Source organism: Podarcis filfolensis, assembly GCF_964270895.1.
Source record: "Podarcis filfolensis genome assembly, chromosome: 8".
NCBI lineage: Eukaryota > Metazoa > Chordata > Lepidosauria > Squamata > Lacertidae > Podarcis > Podarcis filfolensis.
Genome location: NC_139611.1, coordinates 82,067,097 through 82,082,519, shown reverse-complemented (window position 1 = coordinate 82,082,519; position 15,423 = coordinate 82,067,097). Strand labels below are relative to the sequence as shown.

At 44.9% G+C, this 15,423-nt stretch overlaps 1 protein-coding gene and 1 long non-coding RNA gene across 4 annotated transcripts in view; one reads left to right on the top strand and one right to left on the bottom strand.

Annotated features, from left to right (window-relative positions):
- LOC310769156 overlaps nucleotides 1–15,423 on the top strand; it is a 55,173-nt gene that overhangs the window by 11,222 nt on the left and 28,528 nt on the right. For all 3 annotated transcript variants that reach the window (XR_014551454.1, XR_014551455.1, XR_014551456.1), the window contains exons 4-5: nucleotides 465–535; nucleotides 10,557–10,731. This is a non-coding gene — a long non-coding RNA (uncharacterized lncRNA). The remainder of the gene's footprint in view (nucleotides 1–464; nucleotides 536–10,556; nucleotides 10,732–15,423) is intronic.
- On the bottom strand, nucleotides 4,814–14,469 carry LOC310768694 (NTPase KAP family P-loop domain-containing protein 1-like). Its single transcript, XM_083627339.1, has 3 exons — nucleotides 14,151–14,469; nucleotides 12,200–12,328; nucleotides 4,814–10,811 (listed from the first exon to the last, which is right to left on the bottom strand). Exons 1-3 carry the CDS (start codon nucleotides 14,191–14,193, stop codon nucleotides 9,187–9,189), a joined length of 1,797 nt encoding a protein of 598 aa, XP_083483465.1. The 5' UTR covers nucleotides 14,194–14,469; the 3' UTR covers nucleotides 4,814–9,186.

Genomic DNA, 15,423 nt, shown 5'->3' with positions numbered 1-15,423 from the left:
GTACCACTTTAGCTAATGGGGCCTCCCTCTGCTGCCACGCCGCTGCCATGCGATTTCTGTTCTCATCCTGAAGCAAAGTTCTTAACCCGAGGTACTATTTCTGGGTTAGCGGAGTCTGTAACCTGAAGCGTCTGTAACCCGAGGTACCACTGTAATGTGCTGTTTGTGGGGCTGCCTTTTGAAGACTACGGTACCTTCCAAACAGCAGTTTGGAAACTGCTGTTAGTGCAAAATACAGCAGCTAGATTGCTGCTAACTAGTACCTTGCACTGAGAAACTGTTGCCCCCTTGTTCAAGAACTGCACTGGTTTCCCCAAGTGCAGTTCAGAGCTGATGGCTTGGGGATCTGCCTTGTAGGAATGTCTTCCCACAAGAAGCCATGGCTTCTTGTAGGCTTGGGATCTGTCTTGTAGGAATGTCTTCCCCTCATATTAAACTGCCCTTGTCTTGTGATCCTCTTGGAGGTCTTCCTCCAGGTGTCCTCACCAACTGAGGGAAGGGTCTGACTCTGATCACAACCGAGAAGAACTAATATGTGGGTGCCACCCCATTTATTGAACACTTTCTCACCTTTGGAGTGTGGCATGAAGGACTTTTGACTTTTAATACAGTACTCATTTTGGTCTCTGGTTTATAAAGCTGCTATTGATTATCCTATTAGCATTTCGTTAATGTGTTATTAGTGAATAGGAATTTCACCCTGCATTAGGAGAGTCACTCATCACTTGAACTGACAGGAAGCAGGTGCATGAGTTTCTTGCTCATATTAAAATTAAGGAACAAGCTATTGCACAGCTAACCACACTAGAGGTAGTGATCTTGGCAACCAGGGAAAGGAACAAATGCATTGTTTTTGTCCTTTATAACTGGTAATCCTTCCTTCACATTTTCCTCGAGGTGGGGATATGAGTCTTTTCCGAGGAACTCTTAAGTCTGAAAAGATGACGCTTACCTCATGAGTTCTACTCTCTAAGGAAAGGGTCTGTTTCTTGGCTAAGTGTTAATGACATAATGAGTCAAATATCACTCATGAAGACTTGGCACAAGAATGAAATTCCAATGCTGAGAATGTGTGTGTATGAATTCCCAGCAGAGCTGTTTAGAGTGGTAAACCGGCTGGTCCAGATCGGTGTGGTATCATTGACAGTCAATAGCCTGCTGGGAGAGACCTGTGAATCACTTTTAGGGTAAAATCATCTGAACCCATGCTGAACTTGATGCCACAATGGTTTCAGGTTTATTGAAAGTCTCTGGAGCATCAGGGAATTATAGGTGTGAACAGGATCCTTGCACAGTGAGGCCGTAGCTACCACTTTGAAGAGGGTCTTCCCAGCCTCCAGAGGTTTTTGAGAACTACTGTCCGCTCTCTAATATTCCTTTCCTCAGCAAGATGATCAAGAGGTTGGTGGCCGCCCAGCCGCAGGTATGCCTGTAGGAAGTTGATTATCTAGCTCCATCCCAGTCTGGTTTCAGACCTAGTTCTGGCAGCAAATCAGTCTTGGTCACTCTGACTGATGACCTCTCTTGGGAGAGAGACAAAGGGAATGCAACCCTGAAGGTACTGTACTGCAATGGTTTCATTCCTACCTGCAGGGTTAGTACCAGGAAGTAGTACTAGGCGATTGTTGCTTGGCTTCATGGCTTTTGGACTGTGGAGTCCCGGAGGGTCCATTATGTCTCCTTTCAATTTAACATCTATATGAAACCATTGGGAGCAGTTGTTTGGGGATTTGGAGTGTGGTGTCAACTGTATGCTGAAGACACGCAGCTCTTATCTCTCCATTCCATCAGAAGGAGGCAGTGATGAACTGGATGGGAGCCAGTAAAATGAGGCTGAATCCTGATGAGACGGAAGTGATTTGGGTGAATCGTTCTCCTATCCAGAAACTAGATACACATCCTGTTCTGCAAGGGATTACACTTCCTTGAAGGACCAGGTTTGTAAATTGTCTCAGGAGCCCTTAAACCTAGGAGTGGTTTACACAAAAGTCTTAAAGATTGTTATGGACTGGCTGGATGCAGAGGAGTGGTGAGAGGCAGCAGCTGGGGAATCCCCAAAGGAGGAAGGGTCAGAGCCAGGGTGGGGTGGGATGACAATGAGAGGGAGAAGAGGGAGCAGACTGGAAGGAGTAGTGTTGGATCCTGGAGAGGCAACAGCATTTAGTGAGCAGGAAGAGTCTGTGGCAGAGAGCAGTTCAGAAGCAGAGGCTGGAGAGGAGAAGAGGCCAAGAGGCAGAGATGAGTCAGACTGGTGAAGGAGCCAGGGGGTCTCCCCCATTTCTGCAACCAGCTGCCCTCCTCCCTGGTCTCCCAAAACCAGGAGAGGTATGAAGAGGGAGGAGCAAAGACAGACAAGGTGTCAGAGTCTCAGTTTGCTTGGGAAGGACCTGAGAGAGCAGGAGACTTAGAGAGCTGTGGGAAGGCGGGGCTCGTCAGTCCTCACAACTGTCTCATTGTGGCAAGATCTACTGGGAAGAGTTGCTGTGCTCACTGGGCCTGGCCTCCTGAGCTGTTTTGTTTTTTGAATAAAGAGAGTTAGCTTCACTGACACTGTGCGAGTTATTGCTGACTTGCTCCCGACAACCACTCTGACAAGTATCAATAAAAATTATGTAATAAAGCGATTGAACCAAGCTCCAAGAGAATAATAATAATAAAAATTGTGTACAGCTGCATCTCCCCACCACTGGCCTACTTAGTGCAAGATGGTTCTTGAGTAGTCCTGTGGGGGCAGTGCAAGAGGGGTAACACCCCAGCTGGACCACTGGGAGATGATGGGCAGCTCTTCCCCCCTTTTTTGCTGTAATCTGTAATCTTTTTTGCTGTAATCCACCCTGGAAATACTTGCACTGAAGGGCGGCATATAAAGTATAGGAACAAACAACTCCTTCCTATAAAATTCTAATTCTAGTTAGGTTACTGTGGCTGTTCCCTCTGCCTTTCATCCCACCTCACTCCCACATTTGCTGGCACGTGGGTGGTCAGTTGCCCACCCAGCTGCGTACTCCTCACTCCCTTCATCAGAGGTCTTGTTGGTCTCCAGGAGCAGAGAGGAAGGAGCTAGATGAAGCAGCTGTGGCTCAGGCAAGCTATTACGCATTTTTCTTGACTCATCCTGGCAAATAACCCTGTAAGGCAGGCTGATAATCATCTTTTTATTTCATAACAACAGTAGCGTTTCAGTGTTCAAAGCACTTCATTTATTGCCTTGGTTCTTCCTTAGAAACACCCCTGTGAGACTGACCAATATCTGTGTTTCTATTATTATTTATTGAATACCGAAATAGTATGGGGTGATGGAAGTTGTGGTACAACATCTGGAGGGCCACAGGTTCTGCATCCTCCACCAGGGCCAGGGCCTTTTCAGTGATGGCTCCGACCTGGTGGAACGCTCTGTCCCATGAGACTAGGGCCCTACAGGATTTAATCTCCTTTCTCTGGGCCTGTAAGACAGAGCTATCCTGCCTGGCCTTTAATTTGAATTCAGCCTGATCTTTTATTTCCCTTCTCTTCTCTTCCTTCCCCCTCCCCTTTTATGAAGATGACCCACTCTGGGACCCCACAACTAATTCTCTCCGGGCCTCCTCGCTGGCCCAAGTAGGACTAATTCAGCCAGCTAGTCCAATCTAATGTTTATTGGATGGATTTCCCCCAAATTGATTTTTGAACTTTGAATTTTATTGTTATTCATGCTTTCTACTGTATTTTATGTTGCTTCTATGTTGTATTACAATTAAGTGTTTTAAATTTGTTGTTAGCCACCCTGAGCCTGGTTTTCTGAACCGGGAAGGGCAGGGTATAAATAAAAAAATATTATTATTATTATCATCATCATCATCATCATCTCTATTCTAAACTGGATCCCACGGTAAGATGGACTGTGTTCTTTAGCTAACAATCACTAAGTAACACTATACAATTTGGCTGCAATTGACTGTTTCACCCTCCATACACCACCTAAATCTAATTACTGGCTTTGGTGATGTAGACATCTGTTCTCGTCTTTACAACTGCTTTCTGCCTAAAGGAGATGTGTTTCATTTAAGGCAGGGATGAGGCGCCTGTGACCCTGTTGCTGGATGACAGCTCCCATCATCCTTGACCATTCATTGTGCTGCCTGTGGACTCTTGGGGGTTGAGAGTCTAACAGCATCTGGGGGGGGGGCACAGTTTCCCCAAACCTGGCTTAATACGTGAGACAGATCTGGGTAACAGCAAGGCTTAACGTTTTGAAATATGGGAGTCAGCCATTGCTGCTTTTATGGCAGGTATAAGCTGCTACCTGATCTAATCTGCAATCTCCATCTTCAAATTGAGTCTATATCCAGACCTCAAGAGTTCAACATCCAGCCTAGTTGTTTCTGGGGGTGGGGGAGGGTGGGTCTGATCCCTTCCAACCCTGTTTGGGTACCATCAACCCTGATGAAGAGTTTTAAAGAACTCAAAACCTTGCACATCATTTTGCAACATTTTTGACGGTCTCAATTAAGTTATTGCCCAATGGCCTATTTTTTTGTGGGGGGGAGGGTTATTAAAGTTTAAAGTCTATTGTTTGGTTTTGGTTTTGATTCAGAAAGCACAGTTCTGTGATATATACAGTCTCTTTGCTAAGGTTGCTACCATCTGATATGAGGCAAATATGGTGGGGTGGGTACTGATTTGAAATAGTCAACTCTACGTTTGTGGGGTTGGGGCACTATTTTGAATGATGTAAAGTTTTAAAGGAAATTTCTTTTCCTTTAATTTCTTAAGGAAATCAGCTCTAAGTGCTCACTGAAAGGAGAGATCCTGAAGCTGAAGCTCCAAGACTTTGGCCACCTCATGAGAAGAGAAGACTCCCTGGAAAAGACCCTGATGTTGGGAAAGATGGAGGGCACAAGGAGAAGGGGATGACAGAGGACGAGATGGTTGGACAGTGTTCTCGAAGCTACCAGCATGAGTTTGACCAAACTGCGGGAGGCAGTGGAAGACAGGAGTGCCTGGCGTGCTCTGGTCCATGGAGTCACGAAGAGTCGGACACAACTAAACAACAACAAAAGTTTTAAATGCTATAAAAAGGGAGAAAACGGGTGTGCTTGTACTTACAAGAAACCCACCATAAAGAGGCCCCCCAATTGTTTGCTTAAACATCAAGGGCACAGTGTGCAATTCACCTCTCCAGGTTCATCCAAATCACTAGGAGGCATGGGGCTCCAGCAGATGATGGCAGTTGTCTCATCTTTTTTAAAGAATTATTGCAGGGTCACCTGTGCTTCAATTTACAACCCTAATTCAGGTCAACAGCCATTTGACAGCCTTTAAGCTTTTATAAGCCAGGATGGGCAAGGATCAAGGAGATAGGTGGTTGGTTTCACTCGTCCAAGCAGCCTGTCCACATCCTCGGATGTAACAGATTGGAATTGACCCCACGCAACTTGACTAGACAGGACTCTAGCACTCTCCTGCCCCAGCCCTGCTCCCACAGTGGAGTCTACCTCTTCCCAATTCTGAGCGACTTTATCTGCAAAAAAACTTTGCAAAATCATTGCAGGAGATCATGTGGTTCCACTAAATTGCGAATCCCCTGAAAGAGTCTCCTGGTGCTGTTTTCTGCAGATGCAATAGAGGCGATGAAGAAAGTCTTTTTTGCCGTCACTACCACTACTTGGTAGGCTCGACATTGAGCTTTAACCCATGTCCGGTCAGCTTCAGAATGAGTTATCCGCCACTGGCGCTCTAGCCTTCTCAGCAATTGTTTCATTGCCCTTAGATCTGTGGAAAACCACGGGGCTATCCGGGCTCCATGCAATCAGAGAGGGCGCTTCAGAGCCAAACAGTCAATGTTGTTGTTTAGTCATTTAGTCGTGTCCGACTCTTCGTGACCCCATGGACCAGAGCACGCCAGGCACTCCTGTCTTCCACTGCCTCCCGCAGTTTGGTCAAACTCATGCTGGTAGCTTCGAGAACACTCCCCATTCCAGCAGGCCACCAGGGAATCAGCTGAAAGGCCATCAACATGGGATAAAACATCCCCTACCACTCTCTGGAAACCATTTGGCTCCATTAAGTGGCGAGGGTGGACCATCCGAATCGGTCCCACCTCCCTGCAGAGGGGAAAGGTTGTGGAGAAGTCCAGTTGCACCAGGAAGTGATCTGACCATGGCACTTCTTTAGTTTCGCTTTTACTTAGTGTCAGATCACCAACATCCATAGAGGTGAACACCGGGCCCAAGGCATGTCTGCGGCTATGAGTTGGGCCAGACTTATTCAGGGGCAGCCCCATGGAGGCCATGCTTTCCACGAAGTACCAAGCGGCCCCTTGTAAGGTCGCGTCGGCATGGATGTTAAAATCCCCTAGGACAACCAAAACTACATGTCTCCAGGAGAACATCCACCACGACCTGAAGCAGCTCGGGCAGGGAATCCTTGGTGCAGTGGGGAGGTCAGTACACCAAAAGGAATCCTATACTGCCCGTATTGCCCAACTTCCAGAACATGCACTCAGAGAACTGGGTCTTCCCAATAGGACGCCTGGTGCAAACTAATGACTTCCTAAAAATCAATGCAACCCCCCCTTCCCACCCACAAGGCCTGGGTTGCTGTGCGTAAGAGAAACCTGGTGGACAAGCAGCCGCTTTACCTTTTACTGGGCTTAAACATTTCAAGGAACATGCTTTAGTGGACACCTGGCGCCACCTACAGCATGGAGAGCATAATCACACATTTTCCTCTCCTAGGCATGCTGTTCACACAAGAATCTATTTTATACTGATTTCCTCCAGTCTGGTGTCTAGGGTGGAAATAGCAGAGAGAGGTCCAAGGAGGCATCTGACCACGCCATGCTTAAAGTGCTGCTGTGGAGAGATGATTCACACCCCACATAGACTCTGTTAACTAAATGAGTTCATTGTGAAAGAAAATATATATGGAGGCTTTATTTAAACTTTACATAGGGGACAATATGCACCTGCAATTTAAGCATCTTATTGGCCAGCTTTTATTAGCATCATGGCTTGTAATAGCTGCATACTGAAATTTATTTGAAATTTGCTGTATTTTTCTGTGTATAAGACGCCCCCATGTATAAGACGCCCCCTGCTTTTGGGGACCCCAAATTTAGAAAATGAGCATATGCACTATCCGTGTATAAGATGCCCCCAGATTTTTGACCTTCTTTTAAAGTAAAAACAAAACAAAACACTAGTCTTATACACGGAAAAGTACGGTATATAGGTTGTGACATTGACCACATGGTATTAAAAAGACTGGCAATTGGTGCTGATAGAAAAATTAACTACTAAACTAAAAATATCAAGGGGAATGAAACAAAAAAAACCCATGTTGGTGGGATTGGCATATCTTTATTAAGTATAGTGCAAAATAGAATGTAGGACATCCTCCACATTCTTTCTTTTTTCTTTTTTCGGTTCCTGTAGTTTTTTGGTTTCACACATTGGTGTTATAGGTTCCGCACTCCAAATAGCAATAAATGTCAGGGGCGGTGTTTTTCTGGGTTCAGCTCCAACAGGAAGGATAAATCACTGGAGACTGATGGCAGTTGGTAATATTTGGATATATTTACAAAAATACAAATTGGGCATAGGTGAAAGCAAACAGCATAATATTCCAGCCCACAGCAAATCAACTGCCTCACATCAAATCAAGTATTCCCAAGATATATTTCCCCTGCTTTCGCTCACTCTCGTTTCCATCCTTAAACATATATCCCTGAATATATTTGAATGGATTATAGAATTATAGGTTTACTTGAGAAGAAGTTTGGTTCATACCTCACCATTTCCCACCAGCCCGATATAAAGTAGCATCTTGAGCCAGGATTCTGTTTTACCCAATTCTTAGTATATTTAACATGCTTTTAGCTGTTATTGATGTTTTAAATATTTTTATTTTTATAGTTTTGCAGCTTTGTTGTTTGTCACCCTAGGGCCTTTGGGAGGAATGGTAGGATAGAAATTTAATGAATAATTGGAATAAATAGAAACACAAATATCAGCCAACCTTTGCAAGGAGGAACCAAGACAATAAAGAAATGCTTTGAACTCTGAAATACTATTGTTATTATTAAAGAATGATACATAAAGATACATTTTTATTGACACGAGTTTTTTATGTAAGCTACACTGAGGATTGCCTGAAAAGTGTTAATAAAAACCTTAAATAAATCAATGAAAGATAAAAATGCAGAATAATAGCAACAATACAATCTCAAGAAACAGATAGCAGCATAACAATAAAAGATAAAATAAGTTAAATATTAAAGTAGACCAGATCTTTCCAAACTGTGTGTTGCGACACATCAGTGTGTCGGCCACAGTGTGTAGGTGTGTCATGTGAACGTTCCCCACGTTCCTCCCGGGGCTGGAAAGGGGTTAGTTTAACCTCTGGTTTGCTAGTAAAACTGAATTACTGTGTTGCAAAATGATGCATGTCTAAAAAGCGTGTTACCAACCTGAAAAGTTTGGAAAGCTCTGAAATAGACTCCTGGAGGTTGGGAGTCCAAAAGCATCTAGAAGGCCACAGGTTCAAAGCCTAATGCTTTCAGAAATAGGTATCTACCTCTGCTGCTTCCCCCAAAATCCTAGTTATAACCTAATACCTGACCTAGTCAGCAGTCTCCCTCTTCACACTGAGTCCATATGCAGACCTCCAGGCTTCAACATCCAGCCTGTTTTGGGGTGGGTTTCTCCTCCCTTCCAATCCTGCTTTGAGTCTCTTCTGTAAGATACAGAGCAAAAGGTGCTTTTGGGAAGAAATGCTAGGAGAGCAGACATCGCGTCCTAACTGGCAAACCAGGATTGTTCCAAAGCTGTTAAATGTTTCTACCAAATGGCAAACTAGTATTAGTTGAGGTTATGTTTGCGGTTCATGGATATTGGTGGCTTTGAGGTAATTTAGTGTTTTGTTCCTGTACTCTCTTGAGTACAGGAAGCCCACAACTTACGCACATTTAATTTATGTATATTCAGCTTTACAGTCTGGCAAAAAATAAATTTAAAAAGTGGGTCGAAAGAGGGCAGGATTCTGGGGGGAAAATGGCTTTGGTAATCCCACAATATGCAATTTTGGCTCTATTTGTGAACTGTGGTAACCCCCTAGTAATTGTGGATATACAGTAATTATAAGAGGCAAAGATCAAATCACTTAGCTCAGCCTAGTGCCATCTAGATACAACTTCCACTGGTCTGTCTAGCACAGCTTAGGAGGACTGTCTTGGCTGCTAAGCATATGTGTTTTCAAACTGTTGGGATTTTGATTTCTTGTTGTGACACTCAATGGATGGTGACTTGTTTCTTCCTCTGCTGTTATGCTGTTCAGGCCCCGTAGCAACTCAAATGGCCTTTTCAAAGAGAAATCCAAACTGACCAGGAAATTTGCCAAATATCTCGCCCACTTTGCTGTGATCTGGGACCTGGTGGCCAAGAAGTTTCTGAAAAGATCAGGATCGCCATCCAGTTCCAGAAGTTTTTGGATATCATTCTTAATCTTAGCCAGTGCTGGCTCATTGTCATTGTAAATCTCCAGTAATGTTTTGCCATCTCCCTCTTCTTCCCTCCATAGTCGGCTTCCGTCTTTTCTATCTGCTTCCTCCTTCTGGTTTTCCTCAAGCTTTCTTTGCTGTCTGGCATTTTCCTCACATTGCAAAATCCAGCTCAGGCGGCAAGGCCAGCAGTTGGAAAGAACAACCCAGTCTATCAGTTCTTCAATGCTGATTCTTTCCTCAAATTTCCAGGGAGCCTCTGATTCCAGCTTGGTGATGGACAAGATGGTCAGGACTGTGTTCACCACCCTCTTCAGTTGCGCAGAATTCCCTGGGATGTATTCGTTATTCATCAAGTGCTTACAGATAATTAACTTTTCGCTACAGCTGGGGTCTTCTAAGCCTACCACCGTGATCTTGATGTTGCTTTCCTCGTAAGAGCACGCATGATAATCCACCTTCAGAATCTCATTGACCAGCCTTAATTTGTCCTTGGGAGTCATCTGCGGCAGGGAGAAGGGCAAGGACACAATTCGGTCTAAGTACAAGTAGCCATTCGTGTGTTTCTTTTCTCTTTGAATACATTCCACAAGGATGCTTGGATCGGCAGCCAAGATGGAGATAAATGGGGCATCTTTGTTGGAAAGAAGTATGTTTATGGCATCAAGAACACCCACCACTTTGTCCTGAGTGCATCTGTCCAAATTGATGATCTTCAGGACTACCCGGATCTCTCGCTTCTCTATCCATCCCAGGAACTGGAGGAAATTAGCTAGGGTTCCCACTAATTCTTTCACAAAATGCATGAAGCCCAGCTTGGCACTGAGGGTGTTTCTGTCAATTTCTGTCTGAAGCTTCTTTTTCAGTGTGAAGTAGAACTTGGTCATTACATGTATGAAAGGAGTGATAAACAGAATAGCCCCTACTAAAGCAGTGGATCCATAGCGCGAATCGAATTTACCTTCCTTTATCAACATGCTAGCTGCTGTTAAAAGAAGACTCAAACCTGTTATAACAGGAATGAAGAGCTTCCCCCATCCTTTAAAAACCCATTTCTTTCTCTTTGTTTTTTTCAGAGATTGCCCATCAAGGATCATAAAAGTTGTAAAAAGTGCTTTGTTCTTCCCTTCGATTCCGTCAAGCAGCGCTGTAAGAAGGCCAGCCCAGATGTGGTCACATCCTACATACTCCCAGGCATCGAAATGGATGAAGATGTACCGCGTACCTTTGAGTTCTTCAGAACCGGAAGCAGGGTAACAAAAAATCATACGCCAAATGAGTGAAAGCAGGGAATACTTTCCCCCACTTTTCTCCCCATCTGTGGGCATGTGGCCTATAAAAGAAAGTGGGAAGCACAACATTTGTACCAATCTGTACTCATCATCACACGTGGGGTGAGTCTGCTGCAGTCCACAGCTGGTGGGGGGGGTCGGTCATTTTCTGGTCATCACTTAGGAACATAGGAAACTGCCTTATACTGAATCAGACCATTGGTCTATATAGTAGTAGTAGTAGTAGTAGTAGTAGTAGTAGTAGTAATAATAATAATAATAATAATAATAATAATAATAATAATAATAATTTATTTGTACCCCGCCCATTTGGCTGGGTTTCCCCAGCCACTCTGGGCGGCTTCCAACAAAGATTAAAAATACATTAAAATGTCACACACTAAAAGCTTCCCTGAACAGGGCTGCCTTCAGATGTCTTCTAAATGTCAGGTAGTTGTTTGTCTCTTTGACATCTGACGGGAGGGCGTTCCACAGGGCGGGCACCACTACCGAGAAAGCCCTCTGCCTGGTTCCCTGTAGCTTTGCTTCTCACAATGAAGGAACTGCCCAAAGGCCCTTGGTGCTGGACCTCAGCATCTAGGAAGAACAATGGAGGTGGAGACGGTCCTTCAGGTATACTGGACCAAGGCCATTTAGGTCAACACCAACACTTTGAATTGTGCTCGGAAACGTACTGGGAGCCAATGTAGGTCTTTCAAGACCAGTGTTATGTGGTCCCGGCGGCCGCTCCCAGTCACCAGTCTAGCTGCCGCATTCTGGATATATAGCTCCGTATCTACCTGCACTGACAGTCATTAGCTCCCCAGTGGTTCTCTGGCAGGGGATATTCCCAGCCCTAACTGGAGATGCTGGAGATTGATCCTTAATAATAGAAATCTACTGGCTCACAAGCTGGTTTGGAACAGGAGACCACTTCCTCTTTAAGCTGTCCTTTTATTTGGTCTGTATCTAGACTATGTGCTTTAGCAGGGCATCACAAAACTCCGGATACCAGTTTGGTGTGGGTATGGAGACACAGCAATGTAAAAGAATGTGGAGTTAGTAGTTAGTTTGTTGGACTGGGACCTGTGAGAAGAAAGTGCAAATCATAGGTCAGCCATGAAGCTCACTGGGCCAATCACTGCTTCTCAGCCCAAGCCATCTCACAGGTTTGTTTTGATACAAGGCGAGCTCCATGGAGGAAAAATAGGGTAAACACATTATTATAAACAAATTACTAGAAGTATGCCTTAAAAATAATAATTGTGTGTTGAGTACTTAATCTGCCGTTCTCCTGGCCCTTAGCCACTGAGCTTCCCTGATGCAGGATTTCTTTGCAAGAAAGATCCCATACCTTGCCAATTAACTTCATACCCCTTACCTTCTGCATCCCTCTCTGGGATATTTAAATACAGCTTTGATTATTCTTTTCCGAGTCAATGGTACTTACTTTCAATTTCATCTAGGAGCCTTCTTTTGCTTCTCCCCCATGGTGCGTAGAATCCCATTGTCACTGGTGGGTCGATATTTTGCAGAGACTTTGCCAGGGCTTTGCAGTAAACGGCTTCATGGGTTTCAACTGTACAATTATAACCCATTTTACAGGAAAAAAGAAAGCAAAAAAATTATTACGGTATCTTAAAAACCAGGTGGTTACTAGTTGCAGCAACAAAGGGAGTTTAAGTAGGCACATCCTATGGCAACCATAAAAAGGTAAAGGGACCATTAGGTCCAGTCGTGACCGACTCTGGGGTTGCAGCGCTCATCTTGCTTTACTGGCCGAGGGAGCCAGCATACAGCTTCCGGGTCATGTGGCCAGCATGACTAAGCCGCTTCTGGCAAACCAGAGCAGCTCACGGAAACGCCGTTTACCTTCCCGCCGGAGGGAAGGTACTTGCTTTTGAACTGCTAGGTTGGCAGGAGCAGGGACTGAGCAACAGGAGCTCACACCGTCGCGGGGATTCCAACCGCTCACCTTCTGATCAGCAAGTCCTAGGCTCTGTGGTTTAACCCACAGCGCCACCCGCATCCCATGGCAACCATAGGCATGAAATAAAGAGGAGTTCAAGGCAGGCTTGGGTGACAAGGGCTTTGCCCTTTAGCAACCTCAAATTGTGGTACCCACATGAACGACCAGGATCTGAAAAGGATGGTGCAGAAGCGCAGGGTCAAACAATGTGGGCAGGAGGCAATCCCACCTCATACAATGCCTGCCCATCCAATGCACTGAAGCGCAGTGACTGAGACTGAACTACATTCAGTGAGCAGTTTTGTACGCCCTCTGACTGACCCAAAGGACCATGCTGTAGACCAGTGGTGTCCAAACTTTTTTCAAAGAGGGCCAGATTTGATGAAGTGAAGGGCCGTGGGGGCTGACCAAAGGGCCAACCCAAGTTGTTGAGTATTTTTGGGATTGAAAAATTGGGTTGGAGTTGTTGAGGTTTTTAAATAAGGAAATAAACTGACCGGCGGGCCAGATTACGCCCCCGAAACGGACTTTGGACATGTCTGCTGTAGACACCAATAAACACTGTGAGATGCATGTCAGGTGGAACTATAACCAATGTGGGCCCTTAAATGGCCTAACATAGGGCTGGAAAACTCCAAAAGTCAAGTCCGCCATATATCCTCGCTAACAAAACTCAAATTGCTAGCAGTAGATTCAGTGCAAAAGAAGAAGAAGAAGAGAAGAAGAGTTTGGGTTTGATATCCCGCCTTTCACTCCCTTTAAGGAGTCTCAAAGCGGCTAACATTCTCCTTTCCCTTCCTCCCCCACAACAAACACTCTGTGAGGTGAGTGGGGCTGAGAGACTTCACAGAAGTGTGACTGGCCCAAGGTCACCCAGCAGCTGCATGTGGAGGAGCGGAGACACGAACCCGGTTCCCCACATTATGAGACTACCGCTCTTAACCACTACATCACACTGGCTCTCAAAAAAGAAACTTTACCAAACCAGGACACATCCATCCCCAGCCACATGAAGCCATGATTTGTAATAGCCCCTAACTGCTATTTAATGAGGAACGGCCCATCATGGTGACCAAACAGTGGACTGGCAGAAGGCTGACTTAATGACACATTTACCCCTGAAAGCACCTGGGCTGCGACAGTAAACCATGACATTTCTGCTATCAGTGAAAGAGAAGCAAAATCAACAAAGGTGATCAAAGAGTGCACCATTGACCACTTTTGCACAGACAGCATAAAGATTTGAAGATGCCAAGAGGGGAGCGGAATGGGCAGATGTGGCCCCCTGCTCAGTTCCACCCATTCTGCACCAAAATGCAGTAGGACGATTTGTAGGCAACGGCATTCCGGGACATTCCGGGACCCATTCCGGGACCCATTCCTCTGGGTCTGGCAGCTGAGAGGGAAAACTGATGTAATAATAAAGGCACACCTGGATGGTCCCTCATCAGTGCTTGGTGCTCTGGATCACTCATCTTTGTGGCTGGCGAACTTCAGCAGCTGTCAAAAAAATACATAGCGTGAGTGTCTATGATTGGGCACTGATTTGCTTGGAAGGCTACTTTGAAGATAGTGTGGAAAGTGGTGGGCTGTACACAATCAGTTCACGCTGGGCTGCTGACAAGTCCCACCATCCCTACACATCTCCCTGGTCATCTGCAGGCTCAGTTTAAGGGTGCTGCTTAAAGCCTGGATACTTGAATAACTATCTCTCCAGCATTTATGTGCGTGAGTGTCTGAGGGTGGTTAGAGGATAGATGGCAGTTAACGGATTGAGGCTGAATCCTGACAAGACAGAAGTACTGTTTTGGGGGGATATGGGGTGGATGGATGTGGGAGACTCCCTGGTCCTGAATGCGGTAATTATGCCCCTGGGAGTCATTTTGGACTCACAGCTGTCCATGGAGGCACAGGTCAACTCTGTGTCCAGGGCAGCTGTCTACCAGCTCCATCTGGCACACCAGCTGAGACCCTACCTGCCTGCAGACTGTCTCACTAGAGAGATGAGTTATCTCCCGCTTGGACTGTAATGTGCTCTTCGTGGGGCTACCTTTGAAGATGACTCGGAAATTACAACTAATCCAATGGAATACGCAGAAATGGACAGATTGACGGGGAGAATTAGGAACCAACGTGACCAGAGATTCTCCGACGACTGGAAGAAATTTACAGAGTATATCAATAAGTTCTGTGATGAGCAAATAACGTTCGTTGGCTTTCAAGAAGCTCTGTGAAATTACTGTTAGAAATATTGTTTAAAAAATATGATGTGATTAAGAGTATTTGAGTGCAATATAATATTGGGAAATGTGAGACGAGGATAAAAAATAAACGGAAAATTATCAGACAAGCTGAGGGAAGTTCTCGAAAAAAGGGTTTAAGTTAAAAATGGATGTATGATTTTGTAAAAATGTTTTTTTTAATGGAAAAATCTAATAAAAAATATTTATTTTTAAAAAAAGGAAATTACAACTAATCCAGAATGCAGCATCTAGACTGGTGACTGGGAATGGTCATGCTGGATAGAAGTCCTAGGGTGTACTCTGAAGATACAGGAGACTACCACCTTGCTAAAGCTGAGCTGGACAATATAGGACTTCTCAGTGCACATGCTTAGGATGTGCTGCATTTCCTAAAGATGTGGAAGGTGAACCTAAAATTTACAGATTGTATCTTACAGAAAGAGAATTATATGAAAATGATGT